The 20,866-nt window shown below is 40.9% G+C and overlaps 2 protein-coding genes and 1 long non-coding RNA gene across 5 annotated transcripts in view; 1 reads left to right on the top strand and 2 right to left on the bottom strand.

Annotated features, from left to right (window-relative positions):
- The window catches only part of LOC110496587 (insulin-like growth factor 2 mRNA-binding protein 3), a 37,801-nt gene extending 33,765 nt beyond the window's left edge, over positions 1–4,036 (bottom strand). The window contains exons 1-2 of one of the 3 annotated variants that reach the window (XM_036953345.1): positions 4,015–4,036; positions 135–195 (exon numbers count right to left, since the gene is read on the bottom strand). Coding sequence is in view for 2 of the 3 variants with exons in the window: in XM_036953343.1 (XP_036809238.1) it covers positions 135–195; positions 1,148–1,322 (236 nt within the window). In the remaining variant the exon portion in view is untranslated. Of the gene's footprint in view, positions 1–134; positions 196–1,147; positions 1,953–4,014 lie in introns of those variants that run through there. The other 2 variants (XM_036953343.1, XM_036953344.1) reach the window with 2 other exon arrangements.
- Positions 4,037–4,285: 249 nt separating this feature from the next.
- Positions 4,286–8,327, top strand: LOC118941192. The gene is made up of 3 exons (XR_005037516.1): positions 4,286–5,109; positions 7,688–7,719; positions 7,840–8,327. It is a non-coding gene; the product is annotated as an uncharacterized LOC118941192 (long non-coding RNA).
- A 3,954-nt stretch (positions 8,328–12,281) lies between these two features.
- Positions 12,282–18,416, bottom strand: tra2a (transformer 2 alpha homolog). The gene is made up of 9 exons (XM_021572562.2): positions 18,225–18,416; positions 16,497–16,624; positions 16,185–16,329; positions 15,637–15,696; positions 15,176–15,364; positions 13,786–13,901; positions 13,301–13,495; positions 12,985–13,055; positions 12,282–12,877 (listed from the first exon to the last, which is right to left on the bottom strand). Exons 1-9 carry the CDS (start codon positions 18,258–18,260, stop codon positions 12,867–12,869), a joined length of 951 nt encoding a protein of 316 aa, XP_021428237.1. The 5' UTR covers positions 18,261–18,416; the 3' UTR covers positions 12,282–12,866.
- Between the last annotated feature and the right edge of the window lie 2,450 nt (positions 18,417–20,866).

Genomic DNA, 20,866 nt, shown 5'->3' with positions numbered 1-20,866 from the left:
TACACAATCACAAGACACAATCAGACATAACGTTAACAAGTTTCCATAAAAGGGTCATGGAAATAAATACAATTGAGGACAGCAGCAGCATAAATTAACAATTTGGACATTAGGAGATTATAATCAGAATTTACCTTTGACGTTTAGGGACAGAGTGCTCCACCTCTAGGAGTTTTCCATGTAGGTCAACTTTACCTATAGTGAGGAGAATAAAAGCAATTTTAGTTCACAATTATTTTATTGCTCTTCAACTGTTCCCACAGGCAGCCAAAAGTAGGCCTCAACTAGCCTAGTTAATGTCCAAAAAGTCCTTGCACGTAATCTCTTTAAAATGAAATCGGTGGCACAATTGTATGACCATAAAAATGACAAATGTTCACTAACTTAATATCAGCCAACGTGAATGCCAATTTTAAAAAGGTTAAATATGGTAACTGTGACAAGTCCACGACACCTGAGCTAAATACGATTACATTTCGTAAAATGTTAATTTATTTCTAGAATGTGGCCTGCAGAATACCAATGTTTCCTCTCACATTTCGTACAGTTGTAGTTTCTAAATGTTACATATAACGTAGTTTGGCAATGGTCTTACATTTCGTTGGCCTACATTTTACCAATACACAATGAAACCACCTGGTGTGTCAGTATACGCAAATCCACTGTGTTGTGTGCTACAATTTAACAAGTTAGGCCATACTCCCATTGCAACTTTTACTTGGTTCGTCATCGGAGAACGTGCAAGTTCAAAGGCGGCGACAGAAGTAGCAATACAACAGTTATATTTAGTTAATTTAACCTAAGTGATCCATGTTACACACAAGTCTACATTGAGCGGCCAATGCCTGTGCGCCCCATTTCTGAATGGCGCTACAATGGATAGGCGTTCTCTTCCTTCGTTCAGAAACAAGTTTCTTCACCGTTTTTGTACTAGATTAAATTAGTGGTAACACTCTGAATTAATCAAAGGCATGGACTTTCCCTATACGGTGTCAGGTGCCAAGTGAGAGGCAAGACCAGCCTGGATGCATGGAGCCCAATTGGACGGAGGTGTATACATCTAAAGAGGTTAAAGCAAACCCGTAGCAATTTCCACAATTAGAGCACTCTTTACGCACCGCTCGAACGGCTTTTTAAAATGTCTCACCTGAAAGAATGTCGATGGCCTTCATTGCAATCTTTTCATCGGGGCAATCCACGAACGCATAACCAGTTTTGACGAGAAACGGACCACTGTGCGGAATCTTCCACTGCTCAAATATAGTTTCCAAGTCCTCCGCACTCGCCTCTTCACTCACGTTTCCAATGTACAGCTTGTTCATGTTCTGCGCTGAAATTGACAACCTTTACGCAGAAGGTTAACCGTTATTTAATATATCGGGTGTGCAGGGTTTGGAGTCGCCAAAATCGCCTTACTACTGAACGGAGTGGCGGTGGCGTGCTTCCCCCGGTCGTTCTAGCCACAGATATATTTGACGGGCTACCTCGTCGGTGTTTGCGCTTCCTCGCCCCTCTATTGCGTACAAAAAAAATAATTCTTAATTATTTATCCCTTCTCTCCAAAACGATGGCTGGGTGAAAAGGAAGAAACTACTTTTTTGTCTTCATCAAAACCCCTTGGCCTAGAGAATGTCACACGTTAAGGTTCGCACCCGCCTCTGAATAAAACCAAGAAAGAGAAGAGGTAAGAAAAAAAACGGATATTCCGGCTAATTTGAATGAGCCACGTGTTCAAACTACAAATCAACCACGCACGTGAAGAATCTCAGTTGCTCAATTAAGTGTTGTATTGGAAAAATGTCACGGGAATCCGGGGTGGGGACCATGGAGAGGGTAAGAGTGGATTGGTGTTGGGGGAAAACCTGGCGAGCTACGTGCGTTAAGGGATTCCGTGAGAACCCAGTGTATCTTTTACTAGAATCACATTTGTGTGCCTTTCTCTGTAAACGCTCGCTTCCCATTGGTCGCTGGTCGAAATAGTAAAACGGCAGTGGGCTCACGCACGCCCATAGCAGGCGAACAGCAGTGTTGCGGGGGCTTGCGCGCACGCATGTGAGCCTGTGGTGGGTGTCGGCCTACTGTATGGAACAAGTATCTTGGGGGAGGTGCCATTCATAAATTATATCGTACGATGTTGTTACAATGTATGCATGTGAAACACATTGGATTGAATCAATGAAAGTCTAGAATGCGTCCACCCCTACTAGGCCCATGGCCCGGTCAACATGGGAATGACACGTTTCCTACCATCCACATGACGGCATCCATCTTCTCTACGAAGATTGAAGTGGTTCACTGCTCTACAATACAGTGACATGCCTGATCTGTCCATGTCCACACGAAATGGCAGAGAGGGGAATAAGGTGTCTGGGGCAAGATTGCTTGTTTTCGAAAACACTTCTCTGGAGAAGAAACCTATAGAAGAACTAGAAATATTCAGCTTGCTACTACCAAGATGGTGAATAAATGAAGATAGTTCACTCAAGCTTTTTACCATAGAAAAGAAACCGTCCGTTCCAGTCTACTTGACCGGGTGTGTCTCCCATAGACAACAATGCAATGGCAGCTGGGTCTGGTCTACTTAGTTAATTAATTGACATTCATTGAACCAGAAAAAAAACAGCGAGTGGGTGTCTCGCTTCCTCTTCCGTCTCTGCTATTACTGCATATGGTGAACCTGTTATTACATTTTGGGCGTGGGTATATAGGCAACGATGACCATTATATGTTCCTAGGCCGTCATTGAAAATAATAATTTGTTCTTAACTGACTTGCCTAGTTAAATAAAGGTAAAATAAAATAAATATATTGACAAGATAGTAGAGTGACCGCTCTAACAATGGAAACACGTGCTCAATGATTGAAAGCAGGCGAGATCAGGTGGAACCATTCTAGCCAATAAGAGGGCAAACACAGGTGTGAACAAACGGCACAACTAAGTTGTTTTTCTTAAAGTTGACAGAATGCCACGTGCGTCCACTTATATCAGTACATTTTGTAACAGCCTAAACATTACGAAACTTCAATTTGATCAAATAAGCTTTACGTAATTCGACACTCACTCTCATAGACCTCCAAACAAAAAGGGACTTATCTCATGTGGACAGATTTTAGGAGGAGTAAATCCTCTCGCTTCGCCTCTTCCTCTCTGATATAGGCAACGTGCAGCGAGGGAGGGGTATCTTCATAGAGAAGTGACCCTACCGAACTGGCGACAAATGTAACAAGCAAGCAAGTTTCATTCAAGTGCAGACTGGCTGGGCCTAGCACATGTCTTCAGACAATTAAACTTGTCAATATGTATTGTGTAAAATTATTGTAGTTTCGGGTAGATGAAATTCACAACAGTTCAAACATGGACTCATTCCCAAGCAGTTTTACTAAATTAGAATGCTACATTTAGCATAGCCTAGGGATGATCTCAGCCCCTTATCCATTCTGATAGCCATACTTCGTTAATTTGTTACTTCATTGGTCCCCGGAGAGTTCAAAGGCGTGCAAGTTCAAAGGCGCCAACAAAAGTAGCAATGCAACGTTATTTAGTTAAGTTAATTGAATCGAAGTGATCCATGTTACACACAAGCCTACAATGTGCGACACTGCCTATGCGCCTCGTTGCTCTGAATGGTGCTACAATGGATAGACTTCCATTCCTTCCTAAAAACGTTCTGAAACAAGTTTATTCTCCATTTGTGTTCTAGATTCAATTAGTGTTAACATTCATCAAAAGCATGGACTTTCATTTTATGGTGAAAATAAAAAAAGGTATGAAGAAATTTGAATGGAATAATAATAGAATGAAAGTGTACTCCATTCAATTTAATTTGAAACACATGGATGGCCACTGTTGAATAGTGTCTTACACATACCAGTGCAGGATAGCCCATATCTATACCATTTGTGCATGCATATAGTTTATTCAACTTTTAAATCGTGTGTAGGCATTGCCAACACGTCATGGCATACTGCTAAAATACCTTCTTCAAATGTATAACTGCAGGAAAAGTTACTTACTCGTTTCTAGACAACATAAGAACAAGTGAGTTTCATGGACATGTTCATGTTAGGCAAAAAGAAGCGAACTGGAATTGCCAAAGCCTAAAACGGTAGGCCCTCTGCTTTGGCACTGGCAGCACCTTAAATTGACATACTCTATGCTGGCCAAACATAGAGTGCGCTCCTATTGGTTGGAAAGACTGACCAATCAGAGAGCTCATTCTCGCTCTCTACTACTCTCGCTGGATCGAGCTCAGCGTGTTCATTCATTGGCTCTTCTGTACGGCTGTTCTATATGAATCAGCGCGCGAAGAAAACTGTTTTTTCACTGTTAATGGAAAAAGGTAATAGCACGTTCCTAATCTAACGATGCGGCTAGATACATGTTAGGCTACTCCACAAGAACAGTCCCATTATTTGTGTTGGTCAATGAGAAAGTTGGAGATGGAAATTATCTTATATAAAAGAAAAAGGTAAAAGAGGTAAATTAGATGGTTTCAAACACCTCTATTAGGCCTACATGTTCGTCTGCTTCGCAAATTCACCTGTAATGTATTACATGGTAAAAATAAGGATGTCATCTTTTCCTCAACATAAAAGTATACTTGCCTTTCAACAAACAATAAACAACCGTGTAATTAATTCGTTTAGTTCAATAGTCTAGCTTATTCGTTCAGTAAACCCGCACAATTTAGTCGATTTGTTCAATGAGCCCAACTCTAATTCTGTTTGTTGTGAAATAACACAATGTTTATTTAAGACACTTTTCTGGAAATGTGAAATATACTGTGTTCATATATATATATATATATATAGATAAAATATTGGACTATCAGTGTGACTTAGATTCTATACTTTGTTTACATCCAACCAATGTACGCATTCCTTCTCTTCGCTACCATTCCAGGCTTGTACAATGAGCTCAGAAACTGCAAAGTTGTGAATATATCCGAGAAGAATGTACAGAAAAAGACCCCGCCCACATTCTTTGAGGAAAACTTTATTCCTTAGGGCTAAACAGGCTTAAATAAAGAAAGATTCATATACCAAAGACTGCGTCTTGCATGGAATGATTTGAGATTTTTAAGAATGGAAAGCACACGGGGACCATCGGTGAGATTTTAAGACCAAATACGATTATATTTAATTCCATAATTACGCAATGTTTAAGTTTAAACAATAGGCTATGTATTTCTGTGTCGTGATGTGGAGGATAAATGTCTCATTCGTTCCCGTCTTTTAGTGAAAAAGGGGAACCGTTTCTATTTATTTATACTTCAGTCGAATATCTCGAATCATCTCTTGTAAGTCTCAATGCATTCCATTGGCTGACTGTTTAAGCTAGAATGTATGGTGCATTCTTGTCGTGAACGCCATGTTGTACTGAATATTGAAAAAACGTGTGTGAGAACTTTTCTCCGAAGATTTATGTAATCGATATGGTACGGATAAATAACTTATTGCGACCAGCATTCATAGATTACACTTAAATTGCATTAAATGTGCCTTACATTTTAACGTTTTTTCGAAATAGATTTGGTCTTTTCCCCTGTGAGGTCACCCTATAGACTTTCACTAATGTCTTCTGCACAGAAAATGGCGGTGTTCTGCCTAGGTCTACTTCAATGATCATTCTAAAAACAATATATATTATTGATAACGAAAGGTTCTAAGTGAATGACAAAATGAAATAAATGAACATTTAAGTTCAGAACACTGTTTGTGCCCTTTATATAGTTATTTATCAAACGTTTTATGTTGAAGACATTTTTGCTTTGGATTCTATCCATTCAAATTGTTGTTCAAGACCCTTTTTGCCAGTCTCTGGATCTAGGCCTATTTTATGTGAATGTAAGTGTGATCTTTTCAATTAGTGAAGCATAGTATAGCTGGTGAAGATGTTCACCAATGTTTATTGTAATAAACTTACAAATAGCTTAGGAAATGTGACTTTTAGGAATGTTATAAGAATTCAATATTTGTTTGATAACAGCAGTTAACTTGTTGTTAGAAACCTTTCCAGAAAATAGTATTTCAGACACTGTACAATATTACATGAAACAACAAATCCACTGATTTTATTTATACGTCAGCTAATTTTCTTGATATAAATTATTTCTAGTATCAAGTTGCAGTATATCGTCATTTCATGGTAGATTTTTTTTTTTACTCCAATTCAATACAGAAAACACATTTATGAACGAAACCCTCAGAGAATATTATGCATATTCATTTAATTTCTGTTCAAGTAACCCCATGAGTTGAAAATTAATCTAAATATTGTTTATTAATTCAATGATATCAAATTAGTTCCTGAGTGGACTTAAGGTGACATGGAACTGACCTAAGCTCTGATGCAAACTACACTTCAAGTCACTTAATCTGAACACTTCCAAGCATACATTACTTATATATTACAATAGGCTGTGTTAATTTATTAACTCATTTCCAGTTAATTTTGGAATTGACATATCATTCATTTGTGATCAATGTTTGATTTTGTTGTATTTTGAAACAGTTATTTATTGGTGTTGTATTTAACAACTGTACCTAGTGCCTCTTGTAAAATGTACTATATAACACACTCGTTCATTTATAAGAAGATAACACAAAAAACTTCCGAGATATAGTTTTCTGAAGTTCAGACCAAGCCTCTGCATGCTAAGTTTGAAAAGCAAACATATTGAAACACATCTCACCAATAAAACCAATCCTGGCCTGCACGCTGGTAATTATTTTTTATTAACAATAAGTGGGAATTTAGCAGAGTGCAACATTCAGAATGTTGCAGATAGAAGTGTGATGACTAGTGTGTAATAACTTACATATTGCATGATAGTGGATCATGTCTGTTCTATATTCTAGAATGTACATCATGTTTTAAACTGACATGGTGTGAAATTTGCACCCAGAATCAGAATCACGTTTATTGTCCTACAAGAGGAAAATCTTGAATTGGCCTTTGGTAATTGGAAAATGGATATTGTCTGATTAATTTAGGTACTACATAATCATACTGAATAATAACACTGAGTAAAAGTATCTACTTCTTTGGTGTTTACAGATCTGAAAGAGACAGATAGGTTTAAGCAATATGGCAGAGAATACATTAGATTGCTTTCACCATGTTGCTTACACCTTTCAAATTTGAAAACACAGAAGCGGTAGGAGCTTGGGTTGTTTTGGAACCGGACAGAACTACTCATTAGGAATGCACTATATAGGGATTATGGCTGCTCTTTGAGACCCAATTTATGCCTCTGACCATGAGGTCAGGGAATAGCCTATCAACTCATCTTGACTGTGAGGCAGAGGCAAATATGGTGGATAAATATAGATAGTTCACTCAGGCCGTTTGCCATTGGAAAAAAATGGTCAGTTCCAGCCTACTTAACTGGGTGTCTCCCATAGACACCAATGCAATAGCAGCTGGGTCTGGTCTACTTCATTGACTTTCATCTTCCGTCTCTGGCAGAGGTTATCCTTGCTCCACTGTTTCTCCTTGCAGACATATAGCAGAGATAGCCGTGCAGTTATTGGGGTTCAACCTCAAGGGCCACTCATTTGGTTTCCACTCATGTTAAAGTAACTTTTACATTTCCTTAAACAAATTTGTTTTATTGGTTTAAGCTCAGCATGTTTGATTCACCAGTGTTTGGATATTATTTAATTGGCTATGATGTTTCCCCAGTCTCATCCAGTGAAAGCCTTACCATCCTGCAGGTAAAACTTTCAAGTCACTTAATCTGAACACTTCCAAGCATTCAGTACTTATATATTACAATAGGCTGTGTTTGTCCCCTATAATGAATTTTCAACCATGTTTGCATTACTATTCACCAGCAGGTGGTGGTGCTGATAAAGGCGGTCAAAGAAAGGTGAAAGTGGTTTTATGTCATGTGTTTACCCTCTTTCAAACATGTGCATCTCTACTGTAATTCAACGATTTATTTTCAAAGATAGCCTCAAAATATTACCTCATTCCCTGTAGCCATTCCCCTTGCAAGGGGAAGATGAAACTCTATTGGTCAACATAAACTAGTAGGGCTGGTCAGTTTATTAATATTTTCCCTTGTAACTGTATCTTGGATTAAAAATAATTTGCTCTTAAAACAAACTATAGCATTATTTTCGAATGTTTATGTTCCTGACCCTATAGTAACCACAGTGTCGTCAGTGGTGTGATGGTAGCCATTACCCACTTCAGTGGGCTCCGGTATCATTAGTTTCAAGGTCTCCCGATACTCCAGATAAACGTTGTGGTTTCCACCCCACCCCTCTATTACGGCTTCTGATCAGTCAACTAGCCTGCTGAATCACAAATGCTCTTAATTTGCACATCTTCTTTACCCTTCCTCCTCTCCATACCAATATGTGTGTTAATTAGATTGATGGTCCCCCCAACTGATCACACTGTGTGGATCACACCCATTCTGTTGAGCATTTTCTCAGACAAGGTGTGTCACTCTCTGTCTGATTGGATTATTCAGCGTGGCAGATAGAAATGCAATTCATAGAGCTGAGCTGAAACACAATCCCTGTGGTCTATTCTACATGACAGAGAAATGATCTGTTTCACACCACGCATTTCAATCTGAACTTCCTGTAGTTGTGCCCTCTTGAGGATTGAAGACAGAAAACTGAAAATAGAGCAGTAATTTCCATTTCATGTGGACAACAGATTATTTCTGTGGAGTGTATTGCATAGATACATAGGTGTCTGGTTAGACTGTAAAATCTCCTTCCAGACTCACATTAAGCATCTCCAATCCAAAATTAAATCTAGAATTGGCTTCCTATACCGCAACAAAGCCTCCTTCACTCATGCTGCCAAACATACCCTCGTAAAACTGACCATCCTACCGATCCTCGACTTTGGTGATGTCATCTATAAAAATGCCTCCAACACTCTACTCAACAAACTGGATGCAGTCTATCACAGTGCCGTCTGTTTTGTCACCAAAGCCCCATACACTACCCACCATTGCGACCTGTACGCTCTCGTTGGTTGGCCCTCGCTTCATACTCGTCGCCAAACCCACTGGCTACAGGTTATCTACAAGTCTCTGCTAGGTAAAGCCCCACCTTATCTCAGCTCACTGGTCACCATAGCAGCACCCACTCGTAGCACGCACTCCAGCAGGTACAGTGGGGCAAAAAAGTATTTAGTCAGCCACCAATTGTGCAAGTTCTCCCACTTAAAAAAGATAAGAGAGGCCTGTAATTTTCATCATAGGTACAGTGCCTTGCGAAAGTATTCGGCCCTCTTGAACTTTGCGACCTTTTGCCACATTTCAGGCTTCAAACATAAAGATATAAAACTGTATTTTTTTGTGAAGAATCAACAACAAGTGGGACACAATCATGAAGTGGAACGACATTTATTGGATATTTCAAACTTTTTTAACAAATCAAAAACTGAAAAATTGGGCGTGCAAAATTATTCAGCCCCCTTAAGTTAATACTTTGTAGCGCCACCTTTTGCTGCGATTACAGCTGTAAGTCGCTTGGGGTATGTCTCTATCAGTTTTGCACATTGAGAGACTGACATTTTTTCCCATTCCTCCTTGCAAAACAGCTCGAGCTCAGTGAGGTTGGATGGAGAGCATTTGTGAGCAGCAGTTTTCAGTTCTTTCCACAGATTCTCGATTGGATTCAGGTCTGGACTTTGACTTGGCCATTCTAACACCTGGATATGTTTATTTTTGAACCATTCCATTGTAGATTTTGCTTTATGTTTTGGATCATTGTCTTGTTGGAAGACAAATCTCCGTCCCAGTCTCAGGTCTTTTGCAGACTCCATCAGGTTCTTCCAGAATGGTCCTGTATTTGGCTCCATCCATCTTCCCATCAATTTTAACCATCTTCCCTGTCCCTGCTGAAGAAAAGCAGGCCCAAACCATGAGGCTGCCACCACCATGTTTGACAGTGGGGATGGTGTTGCCACTCTTCCATAAAGGCCAGATTTGTGCAATATACGACTGATTGTTGTCCTATGGACAGAGTCTCCCACCTCAGCTGTAGATCTCTGCAGTTCATCCAGAGTGATCATGGGCCTCTTGGCTGCATCTCTGATCAGTCTTCTCCTTGTATGAGCTGAAAGTTTAGAGGGACGGCCAGGTCTTGGTAGATTTGCAGTGGTCTGATACTCCTTCCATTTCAATATTATCGCTTGCACAGTGCTCCTTGGGATGTTTAAAGCTTGGGAAATCTTTTTGTATCCAAATCCGGCTTTAAACTTCTTCACAACAGTATCTCGGACCTGCCTGGTGTGTTCCTTGTTCTTCATGATGCTCTCTGCGCTTTTAACGGACCTCTGAGACTATCACAGTGCAAGTGCATTTATACGGAGACTTGATTACACACAGGTGGATTTTATTTATCATCATTAGTCATTTAGGTCAACATTGGATCATTCAGAGATCCTCACTGAACTTCTGGAGAGAGTTTGCTGCACTGAAAGTAAAGGGGCTGAATAATTTTGCACGCCCAATTTTTCAGTTTTTGATTTGTTCAAAAAGTTTGAAATATCCAATTAATGTCGTTCCACTTCATGATTGTGTCCCACTTGTTGTTGATTCTGCACAAAAAAATACAGTTTTACATCTTTATGTTTGAAGCCTGAAATGTGGCAAAAGGTCGCAAAGTTCAAGGGGGCCGAATACTTTCGCAAGGCACTGTACACTTAAACTATGACAAACAAAATGAGAATACTTTTTTGCACCACTGTATATTTCAGTGGTCACCCCCAAAGCCAATTCCTTCTTTGGTCATCTTTCCTTCCAATTCTCTGCTGCCATTGACTGGAATGAACTGCAAAAATCTCTGAAGCTGGAGACTCATATCTCCCTCACTAGCTTTAAGCGCCAGCTGTCAGAGCAGCTCACAGATCACTGCACCTGTACATAGCCCATCTGTAAACAGCCCATCTACCTACCTCATCCCCATACAGTATTTTTTTTATCTTGCTCCTTTGCACCCCAGTATCTCTACTTGCACATTCATCTTCTGCACATCTACCATTCCAGTATGTAAATTCTATATTGTAATTACTTCACCACCATGGCCTATTTATTGCCTTAACTCCCTTATCTTACCTCATTTCCACTCACTGTATATAGACTTGTTTTCTTTTGTTCTACTGTATTATTGACTATGTTTTGTTTATTCCATGTGTAACTGTGTTCTTGTATGTGTCGAATTGTTATGCTTTATCTTGACAGTATCCTACCTAGTTAAATAAAAAAAAATAGAGCAGACTCTAATGCCCAAAAAAGTTTTAAAATGGGCAGCACCATTAAAATCTTTCACAAATTTAAAGTAATCAACTGGGGAGTCTTGCTATGGGTTAAGGAAGGATCACATAATTCCATCAAGGTCATCAGTAGGTATCAGCCAATGAAGTCTACTCATGAAGCAACATTCCATAACTGCAAATCGTCAACCTTTCCCTATTCAAACACACTCCAGGTGGCAGTATGCACCCTTTGTTTACCAACTCAGAATTGAAGAAACTTGACTACTTCAAAATGGAGATGGCCTCAATGGCACCATAATGGGGCACAAACAATGCTGTGTCCTCTATCTCTATAGTGTATTGCTATCTGCAGTGTTGTGAATGCTTCACAGTGCTGAACACACCCTATAAAAAGGAGTTGGACTAGTGTATCATTACATAGTAAAACAGAGGGGCTAATAGGAAGCGTGATTTTTCAATCTGAACAGAGATTATTTTTTTTACATTTATTTAACTAGGCAAGTCAGTTAAGAACAAATTCTTATTTTCAATGATGGCCTAGGAACAGTGGGTTAACTGCCTGTTCAGGGGCAGCTCGGGAATTTGAACTTGCAACCTTCCGGTTACTAGTCCACCGCTCTAACCACTAGGCTACCCTGCCACTGAATACAATGAAAAACAGGAAAGAGGATATAAGCTTGAGAAGGTATATTTCTGTAAAATGATAAATGTCAAAAGCAATGGCCACATTTATCAATCATGAGCAGCACAAATGTTTGTACCATTCTTATGAGCATTTCTTTCGCATGTTATCACATTTCTGTTGCTCCAACAGGAAAACAGAAATCTTGTGGGTTTTGGTATTTCTCCACAGAAGATATTTGAAATTGTATACATGTTGATTAGGATGTGCATTGTGGTCTAGAAGTTCTTAATATCAATATAAACAAAACATCTGTAATGACTAATGCATATCTATGAGACATTTTTAGTGGTACCCCCACGGCTTCACTTTCATATCAGAATCAAGCTCAATCACCATCACACATCAAGATTTGGGTTTTTATTTTCATTAAAATAAAAAAATCATACATCTAAATAAAAATCTCCGGAGGTATCCCGACAATAAACAAGCAACTCAAAAACGAAGACCCTTCTCAATCCACTGATTCATTTCACATTTCCTCCTACTAAAACCAAAAAGCCTGTTTGAATACTTTGAATATTAAATACATATTTTCTTCCCTTGAGGTAATCACTGATCTGTCAAGGCTGGATTGGTGAAAGCAATAAAATGTATACCATGCTTCCACTTATACAGTCACTTACAGATCAGTGATGGAGAAGGGTACGTTCTAAAGACACTCAAAACAGGCTCAATTAGTTTCATTACCACCCTCTAGATCTTTAGCAAACACTACATGGATGCATCGAAAAGTTTTTTAAAAATTAAGACATCTACAGCACGTAAACAAACGACTGACTCTCTGTCCGAACTCTGACTTCCGTGCTAAGTCACAGAGGAGATTCTGTCTGTTGATAAACACTTCAGTTAGCGTGACAAAGCTCCCAAACGGCTCCGTTCCAATGTGGGTCACGAAGAAAAGGAAAACTTAATCTTGATGGAAGTCTGTTAGTATCGTCCTGCAAAGAGACAATGACGCATGTTAGTGTCTAAGGCTCTCTCAGACATCAAACACCAGAGTATGGTTTAAAAAGTTTACAAAAGCTGTTGAGGTGTTTGTACTTACGTGGGCTGTATGAGCGAGACCTGGAGCGTGACCTGTATCGACTGTAGTAGGGAGAGGGAGAGCGCCTGCGACTGTAAGAGGGAGAGAGAGAACAAAAAGATGTACACTAGCCTAAGAAGGAATAACTCACAATATTAGCCAGCATTGGACAAGTAACCCCATTCATCCCCTCAAATTTAACATGAACACCAGCAATGTTGAGTTAGCCCTGGGGGGAAAAAATAGAATATTTTTATTCCAAATATATTCGTAGCTACTTAAGGTTATCGCCAATGTGAATCTCTTGAATAAAGTCAACATCCTGAGTATAACTCACCTGTACTTGTCGTACTCGTCATATCTGTCATATCCCCGGTCTCCACCTCGGTCTCCCCGATCGTATCCACGGTCATATCCACGGTCGTAGCCGCCGCCCCGTCGATCATCGTATCGGTCGTACGAGTCCCGGCCCCTCCTCCCTCCACCACTGCTGCCACTGTTTCGCTCTCCTCCACCACCACCACCACCATTACTGAAGAAGGGACAAGTTCATGTTTACTGAGAGTTACAAGATTCCCTAAAACAATCCTTGTCTGCATCTGATATGGCACCAGGTTCCCTATATAAGGGACAGGGCGCCATTTCAGACACAACCCATAACTACCAATAAGCTAAGTAATACTATCCCCCAGTATCACTACTTCACACAACGACATCCAAGAAAGAAAAAACAGACACACAATACCCACAGGAGACAGAACACTGGCAGCAAGACATCTGTAAAATTACACAATGAGCAGAGATGAACCATCCTATACTTACTGTGTGGGTCGGCCCATGTAGATGCCAGGCGTAGGGGTGTGGGCCCTCTTGGTGATGGAAAAGTCCACTCTGATACGTCTCCCGTCCAGCTCCATACCGTTGGCACGCTCCATCGCCTAGAAGAAAAAAAAAGAGACGAGGAACCAAATGATAGGAGTTTAAAATCAGTTACTCTGAAAATGAGCTTCTCTCCATCTCAACTCTGGGTTCTACTTGCCCAGGGATAGTTTTGGGGTGAAGGGTAAAGACACGGTTTAATGCGTGCGCATACTGAGCACGGCTTGCACTGTCCCATTGAGGCAGCACAGCCGTTGAAACTGCTTCTCCGATAGAAATCCCAGATCACGCTTGTAGGCGATGTCATGGTGACGTTGGCTAGCTAAGCTCATATGCAGAAACACGTCATTGGGTCTAACGTATCACACCGAACTGCGCATGTGCAGGCCTTCAAATGAAATGCATTCCTTCGATATAAAGTTGTCACTGTCACGAGGTTTGAGTAACATTTTCAGTTACTTAAGACAGTGGCGCAAATCCAAGCTGTGCCTTTAGAGTTCAAGAAAATGAAGGAAGAATGACTTCTCAAACCCCGTCTACAGAGTCTGCTTCGCAAGCAATCCTCAAAGTCTTGCGATAATGGGCCTCTGGGTTTAGAACCTTCATTACAGTGAAGAGTCCCATGTGACTGGTACCACAGCGAACTTTGAGTGGCAGGCCTGACACCTGCTGGTGCTTATGAGTAGTCACACCCAACAGATACAATATGAAAGCTAATGCATAGACTAGTCAGTGTACAATATCAATTGTTCAAGATTAATTAGCAAATTAAAAGGATTTTGAACCTTTTAGATATTCAAGGATTGAGGAATAAGGCGTTTGACACCACAAGTTACCGTCGACTCTTAGGTATTACTGTATTACCCAATGATTAACAGCACTTCTTATGACGATAAAATTGGTTCTGAATAAGACATCACCTTTTTCCCCAAACTCTCTCTCTCAATGAATCTTTCCTAGATTACCCTTTCCTTTAATCTTTATTAAAACCCATTGGACAAGAAGGTTTGAGGGCAGGGACTTAGACCTCTACTCCAATAGGGGCGTCAGGTAGCCTAGTGGTTAGTGTTGGGCCAGTAACCGAAAGGTTGCTAGATCGAATCCCCGAGCTGACACGGTATAATTCTGTATTTCTGCCCCTGAACAAAGCAGTTAACCCACTGTTCCTAGGCCGTCATTGTGAATAATAATTTGTTCTTAACTGACTTGCCTAGTTAAATAAAGGTTAATTAAAAACATTTTTAAAATAGGCTGAGGAGCAAGGAGAGAGGATGCAATAATCGAGGAAAGACAAATTGCGAAAGAGGCCCAGACTGCTACGTTTGTTCCATACCTCCTTGGAGTCGTCAATCCTCTCGAAGTAGACGAAGGCAAAGCCTCGGGAGCGCCCGGTGCGCTGGTCATACACCACGTTAACCCCGGCCAGCGGGCCATACCGGCCAAACACTTCCCTCAGGTCCTTCTCCGTGGTGTACAGGCTCAGCCCAAACACCCCCAGGCACTGGTTGGGGTCAGGGTTCGCCTGGAGGTCAAAGGGGTCAGATTTCACAGCAGCTGATAGGAACAAGTAGATTACCAGCCACTGGGAGTAGCATGTGAGTTACCAGTAAATCACTCATCATCTCAGTCCCTCTCGCTCACTTACACACAACCCCTGATCTGAGTCATACATGGGACGGTATTCAGGAGCGTTACTGCTAGACCACAGGATTTGCATGTTGAGGCCCCCCTTCACATTAAAATACTCCAATGCTCTTTTAATGTAGAAGATAAAAGGTAAGAATGTCTACATACCCTGGCATCCTCATCACCTCCTGCTCCCTGACCGAATGTCTCTTTTCTGAAGTCATGGCTCTATTGACATAAAGAGAGGGAGGGTTAAATAAAAGGGTTATTAAATAAGTCACAGCATTCTGTTTCCTGTAACAGACAATACAGCTTTGGTATTTTCTATACCATACTGAGCTGTAAATTAACACTACCTACAATTAACTATGTACACACATCCTAATAAAGTTCCACAATTACATAAAGCAGCTGCAAGCCCTTAACAAATGTGACAATTTGGTATTTTCTACACCCTACTGAGCTGTTCCTCCACCACAGGGTTTCCCAACCCGCTTCTTGGTAACTGTCATGTTTCACATACTAAAAACTGGAACACTTGCTGTAACTAGTTCACTAATAATCAAGCCCACGACTAGTTGAACCAGATGTGACAATTTAGGATTACAATAAATGTGAAACGTCTGGTGGTTACCCAGGAGAGGGTTGCGAAGTACTGCTCTACTCATTCAGCAGTCAGACCCTGACCTGTGACCTGTCAGCAATGTGATACTCACTCTGCTGCTGGTATGGCGGCGGTTAGGTGACTCGCTTTGGCTCTTCTTCTTCCGGTATTCCGGGCTGTAGGAACGGGACTTCTTCCGGTTGGAGGGGGAGCGAGAGCGGCTGTACCTGCGGTTGGAGTGCCTCCGAGAGCGAGACCTGGAGAGAGGTTGGAGGAGAGAGGGCCATAGGAAGGAATGAGGAAAAGGGGAGAGCAAGATAATTGTCAACTTGACCCACAGCACATTGAAACATCACCCTCCACAAATAGAATGGAAATCAATTAGTTATTTCTGCTAAGAGAAATAACAGGAGGACAGACTCACCTGGACTTAGAGCGGGACCGAGACTCTGAGTGTTTGGCGGCCCTTGATGGGCTCGCGGAGCCGGATCTGCTCTCTGACTTGACCCGGACAGGACTGCCACGGTCCGATTTGGATGGGGAGCGAGAGCCCTAATGTTACAGTAGCCGCGTGTTAAAGAGACCCCCTCTTATACTTAACACACACATTACTCAGAAGGAACACACACAAGCAACTTTTCAAAGCCAGACATAAATCACTAGAGCTCATACACTGTGGAGGAAAGGGTTAGCGCTCCACCACGTCTATTACATATGATAGAGAAGATTAACAAAAAAAACCTTCACTTGGATTAATAATATGTTTGAACCCTGTCAATGTTAACATATCCCATGTCTCATTTCTTCTACCTGGGTCAAACTAAAGTCAACATGCATTTTTAAACTATAGAAATGGAGCATAGAAGTGTAAAGACACTTGGAACATATACTGTACATTTACTTAACCTAGGGATACATTCATTCTTTCTTCCAGATTCTTTATATACTCTACTTCCTTCTCTCAGGAATTCTACTGTTCTTCGTCGTTCTTCTTTTTTCCATTTTCTGATTCCGGGTTCTCTTCCCCAAATAGAAACCATTTTCACCTTTAGCCATACACACTGCAAGCGCTTCTATATCTGACCACCAATCTTCCAGTTTCATTCATTTTCCCCTTCCCACTTCTATGTTCTGCTCTGTAACTGTTTTTCAAAAAAGCCTTCGTTTATTCTTGGATATTTTCTTCCACATTCTTGGATAAAACTCTTCACATCCTTCACGATCAATAACCTTAATGAAAAAAGAACATTCAATACAATTAAAGATCATGAATTTATAGAAAAATTTAAAATATTTCGTGAAATGAATATCTACAGCATCTCTAGTATAGCAGGACAAACTATACTTGCAAAAATTGTTTAGTTATTACCCATCATCTCATAAGGGTTTAGTGATGAGTACAACTTTTCAATAGAGCAACATTGTAATACATTGTTGCAGCATAACACTGAGTAAGTGAACATTGTGAGAGGACTTTAGAAAACGGCTTCACTTTCACCATTAGCTACAATGTGGGATGTTACGTTACTTTGACCGCTAATTGATTTAGCTACAAGATTATAATGAAAGATTGCTGTAAACAGGAAAGGAAGAGCGGCTTGAAGCTCAGATTGCCTGACTGCAACTGGTACGACAAAGGCACCAAACTTACCTGAGAGCTATCGAATAGCGAACTCGCTCATTTCTGTGTCACGTGCATAAAGTTACGTTTATGCTACCGGTAGCATCATGTACGATAACCAAAGATAGCGATAACATTAGCCAGTTAGCTAGCTAGAAACGTCACCTAGCTAGCTTGCGACGTAGCTAGTATTGTATTGTTCGGCTGGCAACTAGCGAAAGGTAACGTTACGTAGCTACTACTATACTAGCTAACAGTAACGAACCAGTGTATCCTAGTAAGATTACAATAGTGTGCAGAACCTCTTGTTTCTGTCTAACTACCTTTTTTAAATTACGAATTTTGTTGCGTTAATTAACGTTAGCTGCTCAAACCGCTAATTAGCCTACTAAGCTAGCTTGCCAGAACGTTGCTAACAAAGATAGCAGGTTATTAATTTACCCTGTTAGTTAGCTAGCTAGAGTACTGTATGTAAGCAAGGGAGGAAAGACAGGACATTGTTTTGGGTTGCGTTGCAACGTTAATACTTACTCGTCCATCGAAGTTTCCATCCTCAATGTCACTCATTTTGCAAAGAGATTAACGATATAGCTAGTGAGCTAGCTAACGTTTCCAGACAAAATACAGTGTCCTCCTTTGCGCTTCTCTGCTCTTTCTCGTGGTGGAAGATGGCGGAGGAGGACGGAAGTTTTTAGTTTGTTTATCAACTGCAAATTTTGTGCCGACGTCATCTTGATTCCTGCCACGCCTGCTTAATATTACGGTTCCACAGTCCATCCATTTATTGATTCAATTCAAATGCGGATCTTGTAGGCCTATGTCTGAATAACAAACTAAGATTCTTGACCAGATGTAGCTACGGTATTACAATAGTGTTCCTTGCCATTTCTGTATAGGGTCCCCAAACATGTGTACCCCAATAAGCCATTGTAACTCTACCCATTTGCCATATGAACATTGTTGGATACTGACCACCCATACCCAGCCATGGCTATTTGTCTCTTAGTTGATCAACTGCTTTGTGAATACAGAACCCATGAAATAGGAAAATGTTATCTACGATAATCAATAACTTCAATGATCGATTATCCTTCACCCAAATCCAGACAGCTGATGTTCTGAAAGAGCTGCAAAATCTGGATCCTAGACAATCAGGACCCTCTCTTTCTAAAATTATCCGCAGAAATTGTTGCAACCCCTATTACTAGCCTATTCAACCTCTTTCATATCGTCTGAGATCCCCAAAGATTGGAAAGCTGCCGGGGTCATCCCCCTCTTCAAAGGGGGATCACCGACCATTTCGAATCGAACCGTACCTTCTCCACTATGCCATCTGGTTTCCGAGCTAGTCATGGGTGCACCTCTGCCACGCTCAAGGTCCTAAACGATATCATAACCGCCATCAATAAAAGACAGTACTCTGCAGCCGTCTTCATTGACCTGGCCAAGGCTTTCGACTCTGTCAATCACTGCATTCTTATTGGCAGACTCAATAGCTTTGGCTTCTCAAACGACTGCCTCGCCTGGTTCACCAACTACTTCTCAGATAGAGTTCAGTGGGTCAAATCGGAGGGCCTGTTGTCCGGACCTCTGGCAGTCTCTATGGGGGTGCCACAGGGTTAAATTCTCAGGCCGACTCTTTTCTCTGTATATATCCATGATGTCGCTCTTGCTGCTGGTGATTATCTGATCCACCTCTACGCAGACGACACCATTCTGTATACATCTGGCCCTTTTTTGGACACTGTACTAACAAACCTCCAAACGAGCTTCAACGCCATACAACTCTCCTTCCGTGGCATCCAACTGCTTTTAAATGCTAGTAAAACTAAGTGCATGCTCTTCAACCGATTGCTGCCCGCACCCTCCCGCACGACTAGCATCACTACTCTGTCACCTAGAGATGAATGTACTTTGGTGCGAAAAGTGCAAATCAATCCCAGAACAACAGCAAAGGACCTTGTAAAGATGCTGGTGGAAACTGGTACAAAAGTATCTATATCCACAGTAAAACGAGTCCTATATCGACATAACCTGAAAGGCCGCTCAGCAAGGAAGAAGCCACCGTTCCAAAACCGCCATAAAAAAGCCAGACTACGGTTTGCAACTGCACATGCGGACAAAGATGGTACTTTTTGGAGAAATGTCCTCTGGTCTGATGAAACGAAAATAGAACTGTTAGGCCATAATGACCATCGTTATGTTTGGAGGAAAAAGGGGGTGGCTTGCAACCCGAAGAACACCATCCCAACCGTGAAGCACTAGGGTGGAAGCATCATGTTGTGGGGGTGCTTTGCTGCAGGAGGGACTGGACAATTTCGGCTTAATGTGAGTCTGGAAGGAGAGTTTACAGTATAACCAGACTCCTACAGTTGAAGTCAGAAGTTTACATACACCTTTGCCAAATATATTTAAACTCAGTTTTTCACAATTCCAGACATTTAATCCTAGTAAAAATTCCCTGTCTTAGGTCAGTTAGGATCACCACTTTATTTTAAGAATGTGAAATGTCAGAATAATAGAGATAATGATTTATTTCAGCTTTTATTTATTGAATCACATACCCAGTGGGTCAGAAGTTTACATACACTCAATTAGTATTTGGTAGCATTGCCTTAAAATTGTTTAACTTGGGTCAAACATTTCAGGTAGCCTTCCACAAGCTTCCCACAATAAGTTGGGTGAACTTTGGCCCATTCCTCCTGACAGAGCTGGTGTAACTGAGACAGGTTTGTAGGCCTCCTTGCTCGCACACGCTTTTTCAATTCTGCCCACAAATGTTCTATAGGATTGAGGTCAGGGCTTTGTGATGGCCACTCCAATACCTTGACTTTGTTGTCCTTAAGCCGTTTTGCCACAATTTTGGAAGTATGCTTGGGGTCATTGTCCATTTGGAAGACCCATTTGCGACCAAGTTTTCACTTCCTGACTGATGTCTTGAGATGTTGCTTCAATATATCCACATAATTTTCCATTCTCATGATGCAATCTATTTTGTGAAGTGCACCAGTCCCTCAGGCAGCAAATCACCCCCACAACATGATGCTGCCACCCTCGTGCTTCATGGTTGGGATGGTATTCTTCCCCTTTTCCTCCAAACATAACAATGGTCATTATGGCCAAACAGTTCTATTTTTGTTTCATCAGACATTTCTCCAAAAAGTACTATCTTT

Source organism: Oncorhynchus mykiss, chromosome 18 (assembly GCF_013265735.2).
Source record: "Oncorhynchus mykiss isolate Arlee chromosome 18, USDA_OmykA_1.1, whole genome shotgun sequence".
NCBI lineage: Eukaryota > Metazoa > Chordata > Actinopteri > Salmoniformes > Salmonidae > Oncorhynchus > Oncorhynchus mykiss.
Note: the sequence above shows the minus strand (reverse complement) of the source record. Positions and strands in the feature narration are given on the sequence as shown.

Bases quoted from the DNA above. Each gene is read 5' to 3' on its own strand.
- tra2a (XM_021572562.2), bottom strand. From the start codon at position 18,260: ATGAGTGACATTGAGGATGGAAACTTCGATGGACGA. The intron at 13,902-15,175 runs GTATGGAACAAA...TTTTTCTTCTAG, and splicing joins GGATTGACGACTCCAAGGAG to GCGATGGAGCGTGCCAACGG. The intron at 13,496-13,785 runs GTAAGTATAGGA...TCCCTTCTTCAG, and splicing joins TACATGGGCCGACCCACACA to TAATGGTGGTGGTGGTGGTG.